Source organism: Esox lucius, chromosome 11 (assembly GCF_011004845.1).
Source record: "Esox lucius isolate fEsoLuc1 chromosome 11, fEsoLuc1.pri, whole genome shotgun sequence".
Lineage (NCBI taxonomy): Eukaryota > Metazoa > Chordata > Actinopteri > Esociformes > Esocidae > Esox > Esox lucius.
The window spans coordinates 3859944-3880686 of NC_047579.1; the positions used below are offsets into that span (position 1 = coordinate 3859944).

At 42.3% G+C, this 20743-nt stretch overlaps 1 protein-coding gene across 3 annotated transcripts; it reads right to left on the bottom strand.

Annotated features, from left to right (window-relative positions):
- Positions 1-319: 319 nt before the first annotated feature.
- nudt9 (nudix (nucleoside diphosphate linked moiety X)-type motif 9) lies at positions 320-20735 on the bottom strand. 3 transcript variants are annotated; one of them, XM_013135721.3, is made up of 9 exons: positions 20675-20735; positions 19702-19778; positions 19087-19347; positions 18894-18983; positions 14384-14470; positions 5298-5409; positions 5064-5210; positions 4263-4347; positions 320-597 (listed from the first exon to the last, which is right to left on the bottom strand). In XM_013135721.3, the coding sequence occupies exons 2-9, from the start codon at positions 19752-19754 to the stop codon at positions 452-454; spliced, it is 981 nt and encodes a 326-aa protein (XP_012991175.2). In that variant the 5' UTR covers positions 19755-19778; positions 20675-20735; the 3' UTR covers positions 320-451. The 3 variants fall into 3 exon arrangements, with proteins under 3 accessions (XP_012991175.2, XP_019906154.2, XP_012991173.2); XM_020050595.2 differs by lacking the exon at positions 20675-20735 and having other exon boundaries at positions 19702-19797; XM_013135719.4 differs by lacking the exons at positions 19702-19778; positions 20675-20735 and adding an exon at positions 19545-19688.
- Positions 20736-20743: the final 8 nt, after the last annotated feature.

Sequence of the window (20743 nt, forward strand, 5' to 3'; positions counted from 1 at the left end):
GGCAATGCTTGGTGATGCTATGTTGTCACTGGACATGAATGGGGACGGCACTTGCACAGTGTGTGCCCCCGGTAGGCGAGTCATGCCCTATAATGGGAATGAGCGTGATAACAAGGTGGGGGGGGGTTTTAGAACAGATTAAATATTGAGTATACATTTGACAGCCCTAGTTCTAACGTCTTTTGTCCTGATCTTGTCGGTAGTGATTGTGCCAACAATTTTATAACAGGTGTAGACGATTAAAAACACTTATGTTGATGTGATTCTGATCAGACCTTAGTGTAAACCAACAAGTTCATTTCAAAATCAAGACCACATGTTAGAGACAGATGTAGACAAGGCTTTTAAGTCACCACTGGATTAGATCAGACTACTTGTACATTCCATAATTTTACTCAAACTTTTTCCAATGTCAGTGCAACCAATATTTGCCAAACAATGTTTTCCCCTTTTACCAGTGCGCATTTCTCTTCTTGGCGACCACTTCCAGAAAATGGGAGTGGCTTGCATAGAGGGACAGGGCGGAGTCAATGTCAATCCACTGCACCTGCCCTGCATCGTCGCCTGCTTGCAAAGGGAGCTCACTCACACTGTTTCCTACGTAAACAGAACAACAACAAACAAGAAAATCCACATTTCAGAGTTTTGCTTCTGTGTGTGTACAAAAATATATTACAGCCAGTATCCACATGGCATCTCAGGAAAGGTCCTTAAAAAAAGGTCTCAGAAAAAGCTCCTGTTAAACCTATTCAGTACAAAAATGAATGCCCTCACTACTAAGTGGGTCTGAACAAGAGCTTCTGCAAGCTGATGTAAATATGTTCTTGACGGTGAATGAGTTATAGTTACTTGTGACATAGAAATTCAAACCCAAGCCTGTATTACATTGTGACGCAATTAATGAGAATGAAGAGTTGGTTCTCACTTCAGTTGGTCTTTAAGGGATAGTTAAACATGTTGCATGCTATCCTGCTGGGCAAATAGCCAAACCCTGATCCTTTTAATTGAATTAGTCACAAAAAGAAAAGCGGCTTAATAATAATAATAATAATAATATAATAATAATAATAATATGTTCCTCACTCAACACTTTTTGATTTTTTTGGAAAGGAAAGAAAAAGGTGCAGTGGTCTCTTAATTTTTTTCAGAACTGTATATAGCGCTTTTCAAGGAGCCAAAGACACTTTACAAAATGAACATGGGACAGAAACAAACAAAAACTAACATGAGAAAACTAAGAAAATTGTGAGAGTGGGATTGGGCATACTAGGGGTAGGGGATTTTGAGCAGATGAGTCTTGATGTGTTGCTGGAAGATGGGGATCGTCTCAGAGTCATGGATGGTTTTGGGGATGGAGTTCCAGAGCCTAGGAGCAACCCTGGAGAATGTCCTGTCACCAAAGCCTTTGAGCTTAGACTTGGGGATTATGAGGTGGCCTGCAGTTCCAGAACGGAGTGTGTGTGTTGGTTGATATGGAAAAAGGTTGACGAGGTAGGCATGGGTGATGTTGTTTAGGGCTTTGTATGTCAGTAGGAGGATCTTGTAGTTGATGAACTGGGAGATAGGAAGCCAGTGTAACTCACAGAGGATAGGGGTGATATGCTGCCGGGACTTGGTGTGAGTCAGTAGTCTGGCTGCAGTGTTTTGAACCATTTGGAGCTCATGGAGATGTAGATTTGATGCCGGTGAGTACGGAGTTGCAGTAGTCAAGAAGGGAGGTTATGAATGCATGTATTAGGGTTTCAGCAGTAGGATGGGAGAGGGAAGGTCTGAGATTGGCCATGTTGCGAAGATGGAAGAATGAAGATTTTAATGTGCTGATCTAAGGAGAGTGTAGAGTCCAGAATGACACCAAGGTTACGTGCGTGGGGGGATGGAGAAACAACAGTGTCATAGATGCTGAGATTGAAAGTAACAGTTTTGGTGAGGGATTTGGTTCTAATGAGTATGAGTTCTGTTTTGTCACTGTTTAGTTTGAGGAAGTTGTCCTTCATCCATGCTTTTATTGCATTCAGACAGAATTCAATATGGGTCAGAGGTGGGTTGGTGAGAGACTTGTTGGCTAGATATATTTGTGTATCATCAGCATAGCCATGGAAATGAAGGTTGAAGTGACAGAGGATTTGACCAAGGGGAAGGATGTAGATTATGAAGAGTACAGGATTGAGTACTGAGCCCTGTGGGACACCTTGAGTAATTGTGGCTGAGTCTGAGTTTAGGCTTTTGAGTGAAATGTAATGGCTTAGGTTAGTGAGATAGGAGTTCAGCCAAGCGAGTGCAGTTCCCTCAACACCCAGCCCCTCGAGCCTGGTGAGCAGAATCTGGTGGTTAACGGTGTCAAAGGTTGAGGAGAATCAGGATGTTGAGGGAACTGGGATCAACAGAGAGGAGAAGGTCATTGACGACTTTGAGGAGTGCAGTTTCTGTGCTATGGATTGGCCGGAAACCAGACTGAAGAGGCTCATATTGATTGTTTTGAGGAGGTAGGTTTGGAGTTTGAGGCAACAATTCTTTCAAGAGTTTTTGCCAGGAAGGGGAGGTTGGAAATAGTTCAGCATGGTGTTGTCTAGTCCAGGTTTCTTTTGGATGGGGGTGACAGCAGCAGCTTTGTAGCAGGAGGGGACAGTACCGTTGCTGAGGGAGAGGTTGACTATGCTTGTGATGTGTGGACAGAGAGCAGGTATGGAGGCTTTAAGTAGGACTGTGGGAAGAGGATCGAGAGAGCAGGTAGTTTTTATGGATGTCATTATGAGTTTAGTGAGGTAAGGAGAGTCAACCGGACTGAAAAGGAGAGGTGAGAGTCCTGGGTTCTAGGAGGACAAATATGGAGGTTAACAGTAGGGGGTGGGGGCTTTGGTAGATTTATTAGATAGGAGTTTATTTTTGTTATTTTATCTTTAAAAAACTGCAAAAAAGAGTGAACAGTGAGCCCCAATTTTCTTGCCTGGCATTCAAGGAGACGACCAACTTGCTTCGTGGTTCGGAGCTCAGATGTAAACCAGGGGGATGAGGAGGTGAAAGAAACATGTCTAGTTTTTAGTGGTGCCAGAGTGTTGAGGGAGACAGACATAGCAGTGTTTAGAAGGTTAGCTTGTTCTTCAGGTGATTTGAGGGTAGAATCAATCGGAAGAGCAGAGCAGATGGCATCTGATAGTTGGAGAGGGTCAACAGCTTTGACTTTACTGAAGGAGATGCACTTCTCAGTGTTGTGTGGTCCGTTGGAAGAAGATTTGAAGTTAATAATCTGGTCAGACAGCAGGAACAAAGAGGGATTTATGTGGGTAATGTTAAGGCTGACAGAGCAGAGCGATGAAATCAGAGGTAAGTTTGGAGCTAGGTGAGTCAAAGTGAATATTCATGTCGCCAAGCAGGAGAATGCGAGGGGAGAGTGATGCAGCAATGGTGAGTAGTTCAGCTAAGTCAGAGAGGAATGAGTCAGTAGCTTTTGGAGGACGAGTCAGTAGCTGCTTGGATGATGGATCAGGGAGTTTGTTAATTTACAGGCAATATATTCAAATGAGGTGAAGGATGGAAGAGACAACTCAGTGATTTTAAAGAGGGATTTGTACAGTACAGCAAGGCCACCACCACGACCTGTTAGGCGGGGGTGGGTCAGATAGCAGAAACCATTGGGAGTGGCTTGATTTAATATGAAAATATCTCAGGGTGTTTGCCACCTTTCAGTTAGAAAAAAAAAAAAAAAAAAAAAGTCCAGCTTGTTGTCCAGCATTAATTCATGGTGCGGGGGGGCTTTATTATTCATGTAGCATGTGTTTAGGAGAGCATGGTGAGTAATGCAGCATGTAGAAGCAGAGTTGTAAATTGTGGTAGGTTGAAGAGAACGTAGGCTATCATGGTTTACAGCTTGACGTGTTGTATATAGAGGACAGCGTGAGTGAGACCAGAGGGAGATGGTTTTGCTGGCCGGACTAGAGTTGACAGACAGTTTGCGGCGTGAGCCTCGATGTAGGTTGGGGCGTCTATGTAGGATGCCAGATGAACGGGCATGTGCAATTACATCAAAAGAAATACAATAGGTTTTGTTAATGGATTGTAGATTGTTGGAGCAGTAATACTTGGTTTGAAAGAAAACGGTAGGTGGGAACCACAATAGTGCTTGGCAGAGCATTGCCAAAAGGAGCAGACGGGATTCAACGGGCAGATACATGGCATCGATCATAAATACATAAGGCTTAGATAAGACTGCCTTGTTTAGCAGTCAGTCTAAGGGCATCTGCTCATTTTGTTACATTTAAATATACCTGTTTCATCATGGAAGTTGACGGCAACCGTTTCCATCCAAGAGTTGTCAGTATTTCTTGGGTCATCTACATAACCCTTGTAGACCTGAGAAGTAGATAAGCGTGAGAAAATAGGGAATACAATATGAAACAAATGACCTACAGTTAGGGAGGGTACACTCATTTGGGATATCTGAACATAGTTGGATCTTTCTGAAATGAAAATGGATGGCCCTCACCTCGCTAAATACATTTTTACCTGATACTCCATGACCAAGAACAAGCAATTCTCTCATACAATAATCACTAAAACCAGTGCTTAATTTGTAAATCGCAAAATTCCAGAACAAACAATGAAGGTTAGAGGGGATGAGCTGTGGAATACATTATGTTTTTATCTTTTAATAATGCATTTAATTTGTAAGAGGGCAAAGAGGAGCTTTCAGAAGTTGTACACATGCCTATAGTTTTTTTTTGTAAATGTAATGTTATGTAATTTTTCATGGCTGGGTATTTAGAGTAATCGTTTTAATACATGAACCTCCCTATTTTCCTCAGTATCAATTAAATAAACTGCAATCAGTCCCTTACAGAAAAGGACAGAGGAAGCATCCCCTATACATTTCCCCTTATGGCCTTGATGAGCTCACAGGTAGAGCCATTGAGGCCGTTTCAAAGTTGCCAAAATTCTTCTTGACAAGTACCACTCATTGACTGATCCCACCTGATGATCTGGTAGGACACGCATCTAAAATGGTGGATGACCTCAGTGGTGTTGAACACACCAGAGGCCGCTACCTTTTGTTTGACTAGAATGCTGACCTCCAGACCCTGTGAGCCGAACAGCGCAGTGATACGCTCGTGGATCCGTTCTGTTTCCTCGGGGGAAGCGTCCAGGGAGTTCAGAGCCTCTTCAGAGAACTCCCGCTGTAGGGTGAGGGACACCAGTTCTCCAGGATCAACCATGCCCTACACACACACACACACACACACACACAATTGAGTAATTATCAAAAGAAAAAAAACATTGAGAAAGTAAATTAAAGTCCTACTGACCCCTGGGAGAGCCCATTCCAAACAGTCTTTCCTCTTGATGGACACAAACTGCAGAACAGGCATTTTGGACACTGGATGAAACACTCTCAGTCCTGCTGAGTCCCTCTTCCACCTGTAGGGCAGCAACAAATACAACATATTTAAGGGCACCATCAAGAGCATACTACAGCAACTGCACCATGTGCGATTGTTGGAAGAGAGGTGAGGTCAGGCAAATGCCTGATTCAAAAACCTGACCACAATGCTGTGTAAGCCAGTGTCTTGGACCAGTGCTAGTAATGCTCCAAAAGGGATGTATTATAAATACAATGTTTCAACACTCAGGTTTTCATCTGACATTCATATCCCAAGCAGGGGTGAATGGTTTTATCTAAGCGGTTTTAAATGTGTTCTCAGTGACATCACTTCCTGAGACAGGTGAAAAAAAGACATTAGAGATATAAACCTATCAGCCACATGACCACCTGCCTAATACTGTGTAGGTCCCTCTTTTGCTGCCAAAACAACCCTGACCCGTCGAGGCATCCACTAGACCTCTGTAGATGTGCTGTAGTATCTGGCACCAAGACGTTAGCAAGTCCTGTAAGTTGCAAGATGGGGCCTCCATGAATCGGACTTGTTTGTCCAGGACATCCCACAGATGCTCGATTGGATTGAGATCTGGGGAATCTGGAGGCCAAGTCAACACCTTGAACTCGTTGTGTTCCTCAAACCATTCCTGAACCATTTTTGCTTTGTGGCAGGGCGCATTATCCTGCTGAAAGAGGCCAATGCCATTGGGGATACCATTGCCATGAAAGGGTGCACATGGTCTGCAACAATGCTTAGGTAGGTGGTAAATGCCAAAGTAACATCCACATGAATGGCAGGACCCAAGGTTCCCCAGCAGAACATTGCCCAAAGCATCACACTGCCTCCACCGGCTTGTCTCCTTCCCATAGTGCATCCTGGTGCCATGTGTTCCTTCCTTGGACCAATTTTCATAGGTACTGATCACTGCAAACTAGGAACATTCCACAAGGGCTGTGGTTTTGGAGATGCTCTGACCCAGTTGTCTAGCCATCACAATTTTGGCCCTTGTCAAAGTCACTCAGATCCTTACGTTTGCCCATTTATCCTGCTTCTAACACATCAACTTTTAAGACAGAATATTCACTTGCTGCCTAATATATCCCACCCACTGACAGGTGCCAAGATAACGAGATTATCAGTGTTATTCATTTCACTTGTCAGTGGTCATATTGTTATGGCTGATCGGTGTATCAACATTCAACATATTACACTGCTCAAAAAAATTTGGGCAAATGAAATAACAGTGTGTCTCGATCAACTAAATATATTAGAGATCAAAATCTTTACTGAATATTGTTTAGTTTGTTGAGAACCAAACGGTCAATTTTAGATGAATACTGTAATTTCCGGACTATTGAGCATACCTGAATATAAGCTGCACCCACTGAATTAAAAAACTATATATTATTTTGAACATAAATAAGCCGCACATGTTTATAAGCCGCAGGTGCCTACTGGTACCCGTACATTGAAACAAATGAACTACACAGGCTTTAACGAAACACAGCTTGTAACAAATAGGCTTTAACGAACAAAACACGGCTTGTGACAAAAATAAATTGGCTTTAATGAAACACGGCTTGTAACAAAAAATTTGCAGTAAACAGTAGCCTACCAAGAAAGTCATGGATCACTATCTTCCTCCTCCTGTGCACTGAAACCACTGAAGTCATCTCCTCGGTGTCGGAGGTGAATAGCCTCAGAATTGCTTCATCCGATATTGGATCCTTTTCCATTGTCACTCTCGTCAATTTCATCTGGAGGCAAATCCCCCGCTGAGCCCTCTTCAACACGCAGCAGTCCAGCCTTTCGAAACCCCTTGATGATAGTAGATTTTTTGACAATGCTCCACGCTGTCCGGACCCACTGCCAGACTTGACCATAAGTTGCTCTTCGCATGTGGCCCGTTTTAGTGAAGGATTTCTCCCCACTTGTCATCCAAGCCTCCCACTGAACACGGAGCGCCACCTTTAATGCACGATTTAGACTGATGTCGAGTGGCTGCAAATACTTGGTTGTGCCCCCAGGAATCACAGCTGGAATTGAGTCTGTCCTCTTGATGGCTTCTTTCACCGAATCTGTTATGTGGGCCCTCATGCTGTCCAAAACGAGCAATGCCTTGTTCCTGTGAAAGAATCCTCCCGGTCACTTGCCGTAACACTCCGTATGCCATTCATGCATTAGGCTTTCCGTCATCCATCCTTTCTTGTTGACTTTCACAACAATTCCTCTCTTGAATTTTTCTTTTGGCATTGTGGTGCGTTTAAAAATCACCATCGTGGAAGCTTTTCTCCTGATGCCGTGCAGCTCAGAACACAGGTGAAGCGCGTTTTTTCATGCCCAGTTCAGCGTGACGGATGATTCGCCTTTCCTGTTGACAGTCCGAGTGAGAGGCAGGTCAAACGTCAGAGGAACCTCATACATATTTATGATGTCGTGCGGGTCAATGGAATGATCCGCTATCTTTGCATCAGTGAATTTGCGGAAGTTAGAAACTTTTTCCTTGTAGTCGGGAGGAAGCTGCTGACACAGACTCGTCCGTACCCTGATGGACAGGCCTTTACGTCTCATAAATCTGAGTCACCACGATGGTCCACGATGCTGTGATGGTAATTCCATATATCGACACTCGGAGTAAGGGACACAGAGACAAAGTTCTCTTTGTACATTCTAACAGTTTTATGAACTATTATGCACATATGAGAGACGCGTCAACCGCTTACACACACATAATCTTCTGAGGAGTCTCTGACTCAATATAGCTCATTCAACCGTATATATCACATAGAAAAAGGGGTGTGGTAAGATGCTGTCCTATGTCAATAAAACACTTTGTTCTATCACACAAATCAAATGCTATCTTCCCCCACCTTATCCTTCCTGCCATAATGTTTACTGTAGTGTTTACCCAAAGGGGCCAACTGACCTTACTCCCCCCAAGGACCACATTCCTGAAGAACAAAAGACTGACACCCTTCTTCTAGGCAGGAGGACATGGCCCAAATACCTGTTAATCCTCTGATATTATACAGACGTGTGTCACAATCAAAGTAAAGATCTACATACCAGCCAATGGAAAGACAGACATTTATTTCTTAGTTCAAAATTTCCATAACACAGCACAGTTGAAACACCTTGGCCGTCTGCTCTCTGAGTGTTGACCCAGTCTTTGAGCTCATTTTCTAGTTCGGGCCATCTGCTTTTCTTCCCTCTGAAAGCTTTAGTTGTCTTTTTGCACTGAGTCAATTCCTCACACTGCGGTTTTCAACGTCTTATCATCGACTCATTAAGACCAAGCTCCCGTGCAGCAGCTCTATTTCCTTTTCCAACAGCCAAATCAATCGCCTTCAACTTGAAAGCTGCATCATATGCATTTCTCCGTGTCTTTGCCATGATGAGGGTGACAAATGACTACCATACCTGGGAAGTTTGAGCGCGCCCGATTCAATATAAACAGTAAACAAAAAAGTTGTTCAACCCGCTCGGCAATTTCATTGGTCTAATAAAAGTTTTATGCCGCCATTTTATTTTTGAAATTGGGAAAAATCCATATATTAGCCGCGTCATTGTATTAGCCGCGAGGTTCAAAGCGTGGGAAAAATGTTGCGGCTTATAGTCCGGAAATTACGGTAGATCAGGGGCTATTTCTTTATTATTATTCTTTTTTGGTCAATTTGAGATCCGGGGCAATTCATAAAAGACCACGGGCATTAGCTCTAACCACTACGCTATTTAACAAGGGGTAGTCAGTCAGTATTTTCTGTTAACAGGCTGAATTCATCTTGCCATCAATTTTAACAAGATTCCCTGTGCCTTTAGAGCTCACACACCCCCAAAACATCAGTGAGCCACCACCATGATTCACAGTCGAGATGGTATTCTCTTCACTAAAGGCCTTGTTGACCCCTCTCCAAACATAGCGCCTATGGTTGTGACCATAAAGCTCTATTTTGGTCTTGTCACTCCAAGTTACAGTGTGCCAGAGGCTGTGAGGGGTGTCAAGGTGTTGTCGGGCATATTGTAACCAGGCTTTTTGTGGAACTCGACCACGTAGCTCATTTTGCCAGGGTATACAAACTTATGAGCACAACTGTATGGCTGGATCATTTCAGCAAGGTTAGTAGGAGCAAGTGTATTGTTATATAGGTTAACAATAAAACCTTAAAATAGCCTAACCTTAACAGCCAGCCAGTGTAAAGAGGCTAATACTGGAGTAATGTGTCCAAATGTTTTCGTTCTAGTTGCAATTCCAGCAGCCGTGTTTACTAATTTAAGTTTTTCTGCAACAGTTTTTGATAAAAGGTTTCCGATTTTTGCCATGTTCTGAAGATAGAAAAGGCAGCTTGAGATATACTTTATTTGTTCATCAAAGGAGAGATCAGGGTCGATGGATAATGCAGAGGTTTCTTAGAGTTTTTTTGGGACACGACCAGTGTCCGTAATTAACTTTTTGGCTCACTGGCCAAGGGGACTGGTAGATGAAAAAATCCACCAGCTACACATTTTCTACCCTCAAAAATAGTATATTGTCTTTTTGTGTCACACAGAACAGCTCATCACCACTGCCTGAGCATCACACTTTAGCCATCCTCTTAAAACTCCTTTGTCTCCAAACCTCCATTTCTCAAAAAACTCCCATGAAGCAGAAAATAATGGCCTTGCAAACACTGCATACACATTTGGCAAGACCATGTGGTGCTGTGATCATTATATATAAAAGTCCAAATGTGATTCTTCGTGTTGGTGTCATTTGTTACTTTCGTTTTAGCTTCTCCTATACACACACGCTAACCTCGCACCTCATAGAATAACCCGTCCCCCCACAGAGGCACTTTTTTGTTAGTTTTTTTCGATCAGTTTGTTTGCTTTCGATTTCAGGGTGGGCACGGGGATGGGGCTTGAGCCCTGGGTCGTGCGCTGGAGCTCGAGAATAGACAGATCGCCAGATTGGTAACAGCATTCAGCGAAATGATGTCGCACATGGCACACGGTCAGGAGGGGTCAGCCCTGTTTAGCCAGCTGGTGCGGCTGTGCCTCAAGAGGAGAGAGAGCGACGGAGTCAGCGAGTCTGTTCTGTGGTGAGAAGGAGCTCTCCCGGAAGGGGTGTGCCTCGGCCCAGGCAGAGAGCAGGAAGGAGGTGAGTAGCCAGGCAGCACATTGGCACAAGTAAGGGCCTTCCGCTTACATAACATAGCGATCCCTTTCTGTTGCTCTGTGGTGTTGTCTGGAGGCTTTCCCTCTCATACATCCACAGCCCTGATTGACTCCGAAGCTGCATGGAGCTTCATCGACCGTACCCTGGTCTCTGCTCTCAGGCTGCCTGGTTGCCATCGAGACAGACTGGAATTAATGGTGATGACGTCGTCCATACACCCCATCATCCTAGGTGCTGTTCTACAACGTCTGCTCAACCACCAGCACTTCCAACTTAGTGGAGCACCACTTTCGCTCAAACTTTCTGGAGGCTTGCTTGAGTGCTCTCATATTGTCTGTTTCTTGTTTATTGTTCCGTATTTCTTTTGTTTTTAGTGGTGCAAACATTTCTAAAGTATTTAGCTGTTTTGAGTTTAGATCCTTGATTAGATAGTTTCAGGATTTATTTACTCTGTCATTGAAAATTGAGCCTGGAAGCATATAAAAAAATCTATTGGTAGTCAGAGAATTTATATTCTGGCTTTGTTTGGGGTGGAAGTGGGTTTCTTGCTGTAACAGTAAATGTAATAAGACAGTGAGATCTGATATTCCAGGATTATGGGGAAAAATTATTAGATCTACAATATCTATTTCTCATAACAAGACAATAGGCTAAGTTATGACTGTGGCAGTGCATTGGACCTGAGACATGTTGGACAAAACCCAATGAGACAATTATGGCTTCAAAGGTTTTTTGAAGAGGGTCATTGGACTTTTCCATATGAATATTGAAATAGCCAAAAATTAGAAAACCATCTGCCATGACTACAAGGTTAGACAAGAATACTGGAAACTCAGTAAGGAACATTGTGTATGGCCCGAGAGTCCTGTAAATAGTAGCTATGAAAAAACGAAAAAAATAAACGCCTGGTTAGCTTTCATGAGTAAAACTTCAAATGAATGAAAATCAGTAATGTGTTTAAGAGAGACAATTACTTGATGCCAACAATTCTTTCTAGCTAGTTTACACGCTGATGCTTTGTTCTGCTTATTAACCTCTGATTGTTTCATCCTAATGTACTTGGTGCCAATGTGAATAACAATATCTCTGTACTCTGTATTTGCCAGTTGTAGATTTCGGTAGCACCAACCCCAGATTTGCGGCTACGTCGGTGGCTCTGCCCCCCGGTAAACAGTGTACGATCGCCGGCTGATTCTTTAGTGTAATACTGCGGGTAATGGAATCGCCGATGACTAAAGAAAATGCCTGCCTATCATTCCCCTTTCGAATACTTTTCCGGCCTTGATTCCAACTCCAGTGGGGAAAACCTGCAGAATATCTGTCAGCTCTAGCAGTGACTCAGGTTTAACTGGTCGATGGCATTTCTTCCCAGTGACCAAGAGAAAGTTATTGCACGACTGCAGGAGCTGTGCTGGGGGGCTAACAACACTATAATTTCTTCCTGGTGGCACAGATGCAGTTTTTTTCCATTTCTACACTAACATAACCCTTGCCTGACATTTGCGTCTGAAGCCGAGCCTCTAACTTTGCTATATTTACCTGAAGACGATTGTTCTCCTTCATGATGAAATTAAAACAACTATAATGAGTAGGCATAATGTTACTTAGCTTCGGGTGTTCAGGGGCAAGTAGCTCCATTTGTTATGTACAAATAGAGACTTTTTTGGGATAAAAAAAATCAATAGATAAAAATAATATGTTGGTAAACTCGGAAAAAAGGATTTAACCACTTATTTTATATGAAGTAAACTCGAAAAAGTGTAGCAGGTGGCCAGGTAGGTAACAGCAAGTTCAAGTTCAAAGTTCATTTATCAAATGCATCGATATGTCATTCTCCAAACTAAATTCTTGACATGGCACACGACATCTACATAGTAAGAATTAAGAAATATATAATCAAAAACATAGCAATAATTTACATATATAGTATAGCAACAATGTAAACTGGCAGCAATTTAAGTAGGATGGGAATATCAACAATAGGGTAGAAGTATTGAATATTGTAGATATAGAGAGCGTAGGGGCCTAAGATTTCTGCGCTTTGGAAAACGTGGACGGAATCACAGAATATGGTCTTATAGAACTGACTGTAAAATGTGGAATATTGCAAAATTTCCCATAATTTGGTAGAAATAGATTAAAAATAATCAAAAGTAAGCCTAATTATGCAGCAACCTAAATTATTTCTTAATTGTAAAATTACAGCCGAGTAGGCCCAGGGAAATGATTCTGTTTTCGACTGGGGACTATCTACAACATGATCACTTGCTTGATACCCGGTCCTGATCCAGTTAAGTTCACCATTCAATGTCCATGTACGTTCACAGAGAAAAATAGTTTAAGGCAGGAACTTCATAAAGACCTGTTTATAACTGATGCAGACTATAATAATTAATGCAGTTATTTGATTACTGAAGAAAAGAGAAAAAAAATGATGAAAACAAGCACAGAGCCTCTGCCTTTGCTTATGTAAAAAAGACTTGTGAACGACTGATTTCGTTCATTTGAACAACTGGCAGCGGAGTTCTACCCAACCACGGAATACGCTGTTAGTTTTATGTTCGCAAAGAAAAATGGACCAAGACAGTAGCCGTATGAAGACATGTTTGTAACAGATTGGACACATGGTAGGTCTAAAATTATTAATGTAGTAGTTGATTGTAATGATAAACACAGATGAAATCGTACACTGAGTCTTTGCCTAACTAAAAAAAACTTGTGAACGACTGACTCGGTCAGTATTATCGTTCAATTGAACAGTTGTTTCGTTCTTCTGAACGTCTGGAGTTCTACCCCGACCGCTGGCTTCCAGCTCAGTAGCCTACTCTCTGTCCAACAGCTTTTAGCTTGACGTTTTCAAAGAATAGCTGATAAATCCATGTTTAAATACATGGTTGTAACAGATAATTAGATGCATGGGCTACAGTAATTAATGTAGTATTTGATTGTTGAACGAAATTACTCAAAAGATTCAAACTTTTTACTGAACGACAGATCCAAGTCAGTAGAAAGAGTCGAACTTCCCATCATCACAATGAAGTCACTATTCTCATGAGTACCTGTATTAGCCCCTCCCAAGCAATTACTTTGATTGGGTTAACATGGTTTGGGACGTTACTAAAAAAGGGATTTTCTAACCCCTTTTCAAAAAAAGTCTGATGGTTACTTTCATAACCCCAGTTCTATGAGTGGAGCATCGCCCATAGGGAAAATTTTAAAATGCAAATTGCACCTTTCATGGCCATCTGCCCCCATGGCTATAAAAGAGGTCGTCACACCCCAATCTGCCTCCCGACATACCTTTCTTAACGAGAAAAGCAGTCAGTGACAGATCAGGGCATGAACCCTATGGGCGACGCTCCACTCATAGAACTGGGGTTACGAAAGTAACCATCGTTCTATATCGTGAACACATACGGTTGCGCGCTGACCACAGCCCCCAAACGAATGTACTCACGGCACCAACCCATCCGGTACCTCCTCAATCAGCCTCGACTGGATCGGAGCGTCCGAGGCCAGCCCAGAGAACACGCCCAGACCCGGGCTCGGTGCACAAGGAGACGCTCCAGCACATACAACACGAGCGTCACACAAAAGCGCACAGGTACCCCGGAGCAGCGGACGGACCCATGTCAACGAAGATTATATGTTGAAATGTTTGTAATGTTTAATTTTTTTTTACCTTTCCCAGGAAGTGATGTCAATGAAAACCAATGGAAAACTGCCTACATATGACCTTTCATCCCTGCTTGGGATATGAATGTGTGGGAGGTCACAAGCATGCAGGAGGTCAGGGTTAAGTTCTGTGAAACATAGGTGCATAGTTTTACAGATTTTAGAATGAAGTGAGAAAAGTTACCTGGTAACAATGGGATCAGCTGCATGATTGGGTCCCCACCGTCCCAGCAAACCTCTCCCAGTCAAACCAGTGCGGCTGTGAGGATTTCTAGAGTGAGACAAAAGTGAATGATACCTCGGATTGCTAAATAATCAATGATAATCAATGACTGAAAGTCATATACAGTGGGGCAAAAAAGTATGTAGTCAGCCACCAATTGTGCAAGTTCTCCCACTTAAAAAGATGAGAGAGGCCTGTAATTTTCTTCATAGGTACACTTCAACTATGAGAGACAAAATTAGGAAAGAAAATCCAGGAAATCACATTGTAGGATTTTTTATGAATTTATTGGTAGATTATGGTGGAAAATAAGTATTTTGGTCAATAATAAAGTTAATCTCAATACTTTGTTATATACCCTTTGTTGGCAATGACATAGGTCAAACGTTTTCTGTAAGTCTTCACAAGGTTTTCACACACGGTTGCTGGTATTTTGGCCCATTCCTCCATGCAGATCTCCTCTAGAGCAGTGATGTTTTGGGGCTGTTGCTGGGCAACACTGACTTTCAACTTCCCCCAAAGATTTTCTATGGGGTTGAGATCTGGTGACTGGCTAGGCCACTCCAGGACCTTGAAATGCTTCTTACGAAGCCACTCCTTCGTTGCCCGGGCGGTGTGTTTGGGATCATTGTCATGCTGAATGACCCAGCCACGTTTCATCTTCAATGCCCTTGCTGATGGAAGGAGGTTTTCACTCAAAATCTAACGATACATGGCCCCATTAATTCTTTCCTTTACACGGATCTTAAGCAGGGGGACAGGTCTGGCACTGCAGGATTTGAGTCCCTGGCGGTGTAGTGTGTTACTGATGGTAGCCTTTGTTACCAGCTCTCTGCAGGTCATTCACTAGGTCCCCCCGTGTGGTTCTGGGAATTTTGCTCACTGTTCTTGTGATCATTTCGAGATCTTGCGTGGAGCCCCGGATCGAGGGAGATTATCAGTGGTCTTGTATGTCTTCCATTTTCTTATAATTGCTCCCACAGTTGATTTCTTCACACCAAGCTGCTTACCTATTGCAGATTCAGTCTTCCCAGCCTGGTGCAGGTCTACAATATTGTTTATGGTGTCATTTGACAGCTCTTTGGTCTTGGCCATAGTGGAGTTTGGAGTGTGACTGTTTGAGGTAGTGGACAGGTGTCTTTTATACTGATAACAAGTTCAAACAGGGGCCATTAATACAGATAACGAGTGGATGACAGAGGAGCCTCTTAAAGAAGTTGTTACAGGTCTGTGAGAGCCAGAAATCTTGCTTGTTTGTAGGTGAGCAAATACTTATTTTACCGAGGAATTTACCAATAAATTCATTAAAAATCCTACAATGTGATTTTCTGGATTTTTCTTTCTCATTTTGTCTCTCATAGTTGAAGTGTACCTATGATGAAATTGTCAGGCCTCTCATCTTTTTAAGTGGGAGAACTTGCACAATTGGTGGCTGACTAAATACTTTTTTGCCCCACTGTAAAACTGCAGCAAAACAATCCACCACCAGCCTACTTAGTCACATGCAGTCGAATGCTAGCTTACCATTGGTCAATGACTGAATCTGGTCATCCATGTCTGCTTGTGACCACTGGTTTTTACCAGTCAAACAGACAGTGAGGGTATTTCAGAAAGCAGGGTTAACATACTCTGAGTTGAAACCACAACTCTGGGTTGACTGACTCTGAGCTGTCAAACAGGTGGTAACAATTAGTTCAGTCAACTCTGAGTTAAGTTAACCCTGAGTAAAGCATGTGCATGAGGAGATTAAAAGCCCTCATCATTGGAACGCAGATAACATGACTCATCATGGCAACAGGAGAAAAAGGTCTGACCCTGCACTTCTTCCCAGTGGAGTTAGATACATTAATGAATGCACATGCAGAATGAGTATATATTCAAGAAAAAAGCAATACAATATCAGCAGCAAAAGAACGTAAGGTGGCATGGCAGAAAACTGCTGACCAAGACAATGCATGAGTATTAACTGAAGAAAAAAAAAGAAAAGTGTTCCTTGAGTGTTCCTCTCATTAAACATTTATATAATGTGTGCATGTGGGTGTAACATCAAATGTAAAGTTTATTTATCCAATGCCCCGAATAACACAGCGTCATTGTGAACAGCCACATATTACATTAGTGTAATATGCCTATGAAAATAATATTCTAATGTACATTAAAGGCACATAGAAAGACATCAGAGCATCTGGAATGTTCATGTGTGATCAGTATGATGATAGATCAGTGTTGCTGTTTAAGGAGCTTTATGGCCTGAGGGAAAAAACCAAGCGTGCCGCACAAGCCCTGAAAAGTGAAGCCAAAACGCCTCGATCGCCCCCTGGTGAGTGGTCCCAGTATAGGCCATAAACCCCGCCCTCCCCATGTTATTCAATGGGACGCGAGAACAACTAAACAATTAAATCACCCTTCAAATATATTTTTTCCTAAGCTGGTTTCTGTCATTTACTGTAGTTTGTATCACGCTAATGTAAATTCAAGAGTTTGTTTTTAAAATACGTTTGTTTTTAGTTAGTTATTTAATGCTCTAAAAACGGTGGTGTGACGTCGTGATTCACAGCTGTGATTGACAGCTATCTGAGCCGAGGAGCCACTGAATCTTCGGAGGACTGAGGAGATTGGAACTTTACATTTAATCTCTAAATTTCTATAATTGATATAATTTCACACGGACATAATGGGTTGTTCTGCAGTACATTGTGCTAACCGACCTGGCATTTCCAATCGATCTTTGAATTTTTTTCGGTAAGTTAAATTTATAAGCTATTTAATTAGCAAATAAATGTAATGGGCTAGCTAACGTTAGCTAAAAGACAACAAGCCTCGTTAATAGCCATGTTAATAGCTAGCAGGTGATCGTTAGCCAGAAGTTACCAATTATTTTTGTATTAGGCCTATTCTAAATTAAGGTTAAACATGATGTAAGTTAGGCTATAACATATCGTCTAGGTTTAACAAGCAAAGGTTGTACTGTACTTGGACTTGCGATTGATTACTGTATGCGCATTCTGCGAGGGAGAGTGAGGGCGGGGCACAGGGGTGGGGCCGTTGATTTCGCGGCTTTACGGCTTTACTTCCTTCTCGCTACTGCGCATAACTACTGCGCAGAACTGGTCACAAGATCGCTATCTGCACAGGCGCAAGTCCAAGATGTCAGCGCCGTATCAGGACACTGGTGGCTTCATTTTTCACCAATGGAAAAGAGCGAAAGGGCGTCGTCCATTATTTTTACAGTCTATGGAAAAAACTATGAGTCTGGAAGTGTGTGTTCCGATGCTCCGGTAGTGTCAACCAGACGGCAGTAGTGGTGTGAATAGACCATAGCCTTGGTGGCTGTAGTCTATGATGTTCTGTGATTTCCCAAGGCATTGTGTATGGTAGATGCTTTGCATGGAGGGAAAATGACAGCCAATGACCCGCTCTGCAGACTTCACCACCCTCTGGAAGTCTGCAGAGCACTTCAAGCAAAAAATAAGTAGCCTAAAATTCTCAGATTCTTCAAAGAATTCTTTGTTGGCCTATCTGCACATTAATGCTGTGGAAAGACTTCCTATTCACATAATCTCCTTCATTTCCTGAAGGATCAGTGATAAGAGTATAAGTGTCATCTATGCAGCCAATCACCCCTGGAAACCCTAGAATATGAACTGATGAGTGCTTCATGTTTCAAAGCTTCAAACAAAATACACTGATTACTGCTTAGACTGATACCTGCAATTTTTTGGACTTCTTTTTTGACAAGTCTTGTGGGTCTGTGACTTAGGAACACTACTAAAGTATATAGAAACGTTTCAGTGCAGGATTCACATCTCTGACAGCCCGACAAGAGACGGTTGCCTCGGACATATGCTCAGCATCACCAATTTTATACAGAAAACTGCAAAACAAAGAATTTGTTCCAAAGTGAGAGCATGTCCTCCATGAATCATAGGAACGATATGAGGGCTGAAAATATTTTTCAGATAAATAATTGATTGTGCAGAAAAACTGTAATTCTCAAACAGATAATCATGAGGGAATGATAAAACATCCCAGCGGGGCCTGATCTATCTCTCCCGACTAAGATTTCTGCGGAGTATGTGCTTCTACTGGCTCTTTGAGATAAGAACACGCCCTGTGTGTCCTTTTTGAGCAGGTTAGCCTAACGGGGTATGTTGCCGTAGTAACTGACTCAGAGAAATGCTGAACTGGCTCTTTGAAACTGTAAACCCAGAGTTTCCATGAACTCTGAGTCAACTGACTCTAGGTTATCACTAAACCTGCTTTCTGAAATAACCCCATTGTGTTGGACATTTTAAACATACACTCAGCATGATAGCAGGGTTCCAATTGTCAAAGACTGACATTCTCAAGCTAATATTAATTGTACTCTTTGCAAAATGAAATGTTGTCCACAAGTAGGACTGAGGGACAACAGCAGAGAACTATTTTCCTAAACATGTGTACAAATGTGTTTGGGTGAAGGAAGGCTCACATTGGAATGCCGTTCTCCACTCTGTACTCCCCCTCATGACTCCGCCTGTCCACTTTGCCATCCAGAGAGTTGAACCTCGGGGAGAAAGACCTGTGTGAAAGAACACAACATTGTATCACTACTACCACTAGTAAGTTAAAACCACAACGAACAACGCAATAGTAAATCTCATATGAAACTCTCTATCCCTCACCCAATGTCAGGATCGGCCCACACAGGCTTGTTGAGCACAACTGGGGCCGTGTAGCTCACTGGACTGTACATGTGCCAGTCAATTTTCCAGTCTACCTTGTCATCGGGCACGGGGACACGCTGGATCTCTGAGCCCGGGTACTGTAGGCACCTGGCCTTGACGTTAGGGGCTGAGAACATGGTGAAGGCACTGCAGGCACTGGTACTGACGCTTTTAACAGTTATGGCAGGAACCTGGGCAGCAGAGCATGAGATGGGAGGCCTTGCTCGGGAGAGAAATAAAGATATATCTTAATATTAACCACAGTAATGTTTGACGAATATAACACATTAAAGGCACGGTATAGTAGCTAGCTAATGCAGCTAAAAAGGCACATTGTTATCTGCATTATCAGCCTAGCCTATCGAAGGTGGAAAGAACAGTAAACTAAATAACATTATGAACAGAATGCTCCGTACCTGATTCTTGATGTACAGAGACAATATGGAAATCCTAAAACAGTAAGCGCTATTCGAATCCGGACCAACCAGTTTCCTCCCAATCGTATCATAACCAGTCAACACAGTCGAGTCCCTGATACACTGAATGCGAATGTTTTCAAAAGGGCGGAGTTACCTGATTTTCGACTGGCTCATTGGTCCTAAGCAAACATCGCCACCGTACGGCATACCGGACCATGAAAACGAACAGGCCTGTTCAGAGGAGTAACCAGGAAATACAGTAAACACCGCACTTCCGAAGGGAGTGGTGGGCACCCAGCAACAGTGTATTCGAAATACCTAATTTCGTAATTAGATGCATTTTACCATTCAGTTTATATGTTTAATATATTGCAACCGAAATGTATATATAATGTATATTTATATGTATATGCCATTTCAAACGTTGAACTTTTTCAGATTTCGCATATTGTTACGTCTTCGGTCAGTCCCAAATGTAATCACCATTGAATTGAATAAATAATCTAAATAAAAAACAATTGAGGCAACCATGCCTAGCCTCTCACATATTTTGTGATTGATCTGGCCTGCGTGTCAGGAACAGCTTGACTGGTGATCGGAAAGATGAGTATTACATTGTTTATGATGGAAAGGTGATTATATTTATATTAAAATCAAGGATTCCTCGCGAGTGTGTGTCAGGTGCCCAATTAAAAGCCCAATTAGGAAATTATATTAATATTTTTGAACTGGAGGTCTTCAAGTGAAAACAGGGAGCGCCCTTCTCAAATTCAACCGTTATACTGCTCTGATCTGATTACTTTTAGATTACTTTCAAAGGCACTAGGGGAAAAATAGGAATAGCATATAACCAATTGAACACCTATTGTGGGATCAATCAATGTTAGAGTTTACATAGAGTTTACATAACAACTAACAACATTGCCAAAATGTAGCAGAAAACCCATGCACGCGTTTGGCATAGAAATATTGGGGCCACCGATGGATTTTCAAAACGCAAATGAAATAAACTGTAATTATAAACCTGCACTCTTATACGAGTTTAAAGTAAATTACGTCAGCAGCCAAAGATAATCAGTGAACACAATTTTCAGAGATACAAAGCAATGCAGAATCAAATGGTCTACCTGTATTCACGTGGCTGCGTCAAATGCAAACAATAATCCTTCAGCAGATTGCTTCCCAACACACCTTTT

Bases quoted from the DNA above. Each gene is read 5' to 3' on its own strand.
- nudt9 (XM_013135719.4), bottom strand. From the start codon at position 19,636: ATGATACGATTGGGAGGAAACTGGTTGGTCCGGATTCGAATAGCGCTT. The intron at 19,348-19,544 runs GTACGGAGCATT...CTCCCGAGCAAG, and splicing joins CTCTGTACATCAAGAATCAG to GCCTCCCATCTCATGCTCTG. The intron at 18,984-19,086 runs GTGAGGGATAGA...TCTTTCACACAG, and splicing joins TGGGCCGATCCTGACATTGG to GTCTTTCTCCCCGAGGTTCA.